Source organism: Buceros rhinoceros, unplaced genomic scaffold (genome assembly GCF_000710305.1).
Source record: "Buceros rhinoceros silvestris isolate BGI_N320 unplaced genomic scaffold, ASM71030v1 scaffold13902, whole genome shotgun sequence".
NCBI classification, from domain to species: Eukaryota; Metazoa; Chordata; class Aves; order Bucerotiformes; family Bucerotidae; genus Buceros; species Buceros rhinoceros.
In genome coordinates, this window is record NW_010399557.1 from 22,004 (window position 1) to 26,636 (window position 4,633).

The 4,633-nt window shown below is 46.0% G+C and overlaps 1 protein-coding gene across 1 annotated transcript in view; it reads left to right on the top strand.

The window, feature by feature from the left end:
- MYLK (myosin light chain kinase) overlaps window positions 1–4,633 on the top strand; it is a 28,745-nt gene that overhangs the window by 13,845 nt on the left and 10,267 nt on the right. Inside the window, exon 7 of the mRNA XM_010131531.1 lies at window positions 944–1,067. Coding sequence (XP_010129833.1) covers window positions 944–1,067 — 124 coding nt within the window. The remainder of the gene's footprint in view (window positions 1–943; window positions 1,068–4,633) is intronic.

Genomic DNA, 4,633 nt, shown 5'->3' on the forward strand with positions numbered 1-4,633 from the left:
GACTGGGCTCTGCTACACCTGCTTTTCTTCCCATTCGTCTATGCTTTGGTTAGATCTCTTGGCGAGAGGGAGAGATCCTCGCTGTGTCACCCCCCTGTGCCTAATCTGGATGCTGCTCCGGCACAAGAGGGAACTGTGGTGCAATGAATCTCGCTTCAGGCAAACGCTGCCTGCTCAGGCACATGTGCAGGCGGGACAGGAGCTTCTCCACCTACGGTCAAGCCTGTTTCAAGTTAGAGACAATCGATTTCCTGAGATTTTTATACTTTTATAATACAAATACTTTACTGGGATTGTTTTTTTCCCCTAATCCCTAATCTCTTCTTTAGTTTGCTTATTTCCTGACCTGGCAGCTTCTTTTCTTCTTCTTCCAATCCTATTTAGAATGAGCATCGATGAAAATGAGTCTGTTAAGATTTACCTAATCAGTCTTGGATTAAAACAGATATTTATTCTTACTGTAATTTTATCAGTGCTGAGTCTCTTTACAGTAAAATCCCTGAGCAGCTGCCTGAGCTTTGATAAATCTTAAATAATTTGTGAAAATGTCAACTTCTTCGTAACACTGGAATCCGGAATTCCTTTTGTGCAGCTGCTAAAGTGGTGGAGGTTCAAACGCTTTTGCACTTTAGGACATAAAAATCTGAATTAAACACTGAAAGTTCTCCTCTTTCTTAGACTTGGTCTTGGGGAAACTCCTTGCAATAGGAACTTTCTTATTGTGCGTCTTGCTGTGTGCTCGACGTTGCTTCACCAATAATTCTTTATTGCTCTACACGTCTCAGCTAAGGAAGCAGCAGTCCAGGCATTCTGTATTTTTTCTGATAAGGATCTTCAATAACATCACAAATACGATGACAGAAGTGTTTTTCCTGTTCCTGGAAATAATTGTTTTTACAATCTGCATGCAGCAGTTAATGGTCTTCTCTTTTGTTCTTCACAGAAAACGCAGGTTCTCTGAAAGTTCTCTTTGGGACCCCTGAGTTTGTGGCTCCAGAAGTTATAAACTATGAACCGATTGGCTACGAAACAGACATGTGGAGTATAGGAGTCATCTGCTACATCCTGTGAGTACCTGTGCTGTTCTTAGCCCAAACCCGCACCAGTGCCCCACGTGCGGCATTGCCATCAGCTCCTGCAGGCCTCCCCAGCTGTCAGGCCGTTTGTTCTCATCAGCAGCTCCAGCGTGTTCAGTGAAAATTCTCTGAAGGGCGGAACTGCTGAACTGCAGAACGAGCAGCACTGCAAATTCAGCCAGGTCGTGCCGTGCATCTTACAGCACAAACTGGCAACGCTTCATCTCCTTTGAAAAGACAACGTGACACTATTTTATTATTCAGTTTAAACTGTTTTTCCTTCCCAGATGTTAAAGAGACATGTTTGGGCATGCAATAATAACCAGTAATTTCCGTTCGTTTATTCCCAAGAGAGACGATTTTTGTGCCGTTTTGGGGCCTTCTCATTCCGATTGATGCCCTCGTGGGACAGGCTAAAGCATTCCAGCTTTACCCTATCAGTTCACAGCGCATTTCGCTGTGTGACTAGGCACAGCCCACGGGATAAATACATTTGGTAGGCGGCACGGATCAGGCGCACGGGAATCTTTAGAGGATGGCTGGCTGCAGCTCTTGGTTACATATTTTGGTGTTCAGTTTGATCTTTGTATGTGCTTTGATAACACATGATTATGAACTTGCGTGGGCTTTCTGCTGCCTTATCAGCCTATACTTGTTCTCATACTCTTCTCATTTCCAAATGGAGCAACGCGATTTTCTCTCTTGTCCTGTGCAAAAGCTACAACATCAACTCTCTTACTGTCAGCAAAGCCTCCAAATATTTCTGTTATCTTCTGTTTCTTATATGAAGCATGCTGCGCTCTTCAAGGTCACTTTGCTCTGCCAGTTTATTTACAGGACCTTCACTTTCCATTCACTTCCAGCATTTCTTTCTAGATCTTGAAAGCTCGTTTGGATCACCCTGTAGTTTAAATCAGGCAGACCACACACACAGTGCTCAGATGACAAATCCATTTATTTCTCTCACTTTTGAGGCCTCCTGAGTTACAGAGCACTGGAGGAGCAGCGTGGAGATGCCAGGCCGCCTGCACAGCCATGGACAACCCAAGAGTTCCCTCTAGAGGCCTCTGGCAGGTTAAGGGACCGAACGTTAATCACCGCACGACCCACGCGTTTGGGGAGCCCTGCGTCTTTTGCTGTCATTTGTTAGCAAAGTATGAGATGGGTTTTCCTGTGTTCGCGGGGTGAGCAGTGCCATGACAGACGACCGAGGCAAAAACCGGTGACAGCAGTTTGTCTGCTCCTAAGGCAGGCAACCCGGGTGCTGCTCCCATACGGCACGTGCTGGAGAACACCGGCATCGTCCGAATAGGTGAGGTAAAGGGAGCGGGTGAAACACATGGAGGAAAGGTGAAGTGTCTTGCCAAAGACTAGTCTGCCGGCAGTGGCAGAACTGCTTCTTCCCAGTTTCTCTGTGCCCCCAGAAGCAAGGTATTAGGATGCTGCAACATGCAGCTGATGGGATCAGGGTGGTGTTGCACTTGATTCAGATGACATGATATGCCTTGTGAAATCTGTTATGAAATTACTTGTTTGCTAAGATGTCTTCAAGCTCATTTCCATTACCCAAGCACAATGAAAATCTTCTTTTTGATGCATAACTAGTGCTGCAGTAGTGATTAACCGTAATAATCGGCGCTTGTCTTTCTTGCGATAAGAATGAAGCAACAGATGTTAGGGAAGACCTGTGAGTCATTGCTTGGGCCTTCCCTCTCCACCCAGAGTGCCAGGGTCTCCGCCTGTCTTCACTTCCTCAAAGCCCAGCTATTTTTACAGACTGAGAACTCTGAGCCGCTGTCCAAAATGGACCATCACATCATCATGACAGAATGCAAATAAAAGTCATTGAGAACTGCATCCCTCTTTAGTTGTAGCTCTGCTTTCCTGTCCTGGTTACAACCTCAGAACTGCCATATCTTGTGCACAAAGCGTAAGACTCACGCATTTGGTGTCTGTCTCGCATACCATTGCTGTGCCTGTAACTTAACATTCACATCCCCTCTCCCCCTGACATGGAGAGCGGGGCCACGAAGGAAGAGGTGAGCCCTGGAGCACCACGGGACTTATGGGCAGGCCTGTCACTAGCAGCTGCTGGCCCAAAGCTGCTGTGTCCCCCAGAGGTCCTAGGTGAAGCAGCAGCGAGCATGCTCTTGCATGACTTGCCATATCACCTCTTCCAAGGTAGGATTCTAGAACGCTGAGAGACCCGAAACCCACCTAGAAAGAGCCTGTCTTTCTGTTATATCCTGCACAACAATGGGTATGAACCAGGTTTAGCAAAGAGCTACCAAAGAGATCTCTGGAGGCGAAGCATCTTCCCTGCAGAATAAACGATGGGATGTAATCTCCAGTAGAAACAGGGTGACAACGCTCCTCCAGAACCCCGCAGCAAACCCCCTCTCGTCGCCTTCTGCTACGCAGGCGTAAGGAGAGGTACCACTGTCTCTGTTGGGATGCTGCATCTGTCTTCCTTACGGCAGGACCGACTTGTTTCCACCCTGCTCGTGGGTTCCCTCTCCACGTTTCTGAGCCACACATTAAATCCTTTTACTCTTTCTGGGTAACTTATTCAGCCCTGTCTCTTCACCAGTCTTTGTTCTTCCTTAAATATCCCTGTTAGTATTCTCCATGTCCTGCTTTTTATCTTCCACTTTTATCTTGTTCTCGATCCTGTTCTGCATCACAGCACTGCCCGCATGCTGAAGTTGATCTATTGCCTCAGCAGTAACAGCCACAGGTTTTATAGCGTCTGTGTATCATCTCCATTTATGTCTAGTTCAGTGTTCCTTTTCACATCTACAATAATCCTGAACTAATGAACGTTAAACCTCCTGAATTCTTTCCAGCTGCTTCTGTCCCATTTAGTCGAGCGTCGCTGATTGGTTTGTTGGGTTTTCGTTTCTAGTTCTTTTTTGATGATCTGTTTTGATAGCCAGTGTGTCACATATTTAATAATCTCTAACAACTTCTAAACTCCATGTTCATTTTAAAGCAAATTTCGGTCTCAGATTTCAGTGCTGCCTGTATGGATAGAGAGCCCTTTTCCCCCTGTCACCAGAGAATCTGACTAGTTTAAGGGAGGATTTTGCTGTGACTGATGCAAACCTCTGTGCGCGTTCCATTAGTTCTTGCTTTAGCAGTGTCAGGCAGCGGGTATCCTTTCAGAGCAGTGTGAATCAGTGAGTTTTAAATATGCGGTATCTTGGGTTGTTCTTCAGTATCATATCTGATCTCGCTGTACACTCTGTTCCTTCGGTGTCTCCCTAACAACATGCACCCTGATTCCTCAAACATTTCCTTTCCTTCTGAACTATTGTGTTACTCATTGCTGCTGTTATTCCTCCCATGTTTGAAAGCCTCGGTTGGTTGGAAGACCTTCCGGCACCATTCATCTTTTGGGTGCGTTGACTTGGGACTTTGATAGGGCAAGACAGGCTGCTGGCTTACGCTTGGCTCCAGGTCATATTAAAAATTAAAGCCTCATTGTTATGAGGACGAGAAAGCACTCCTCGTTCTGTCGATAAAGCAAGTTAGGAGGTCTTTAATGTCACGACATT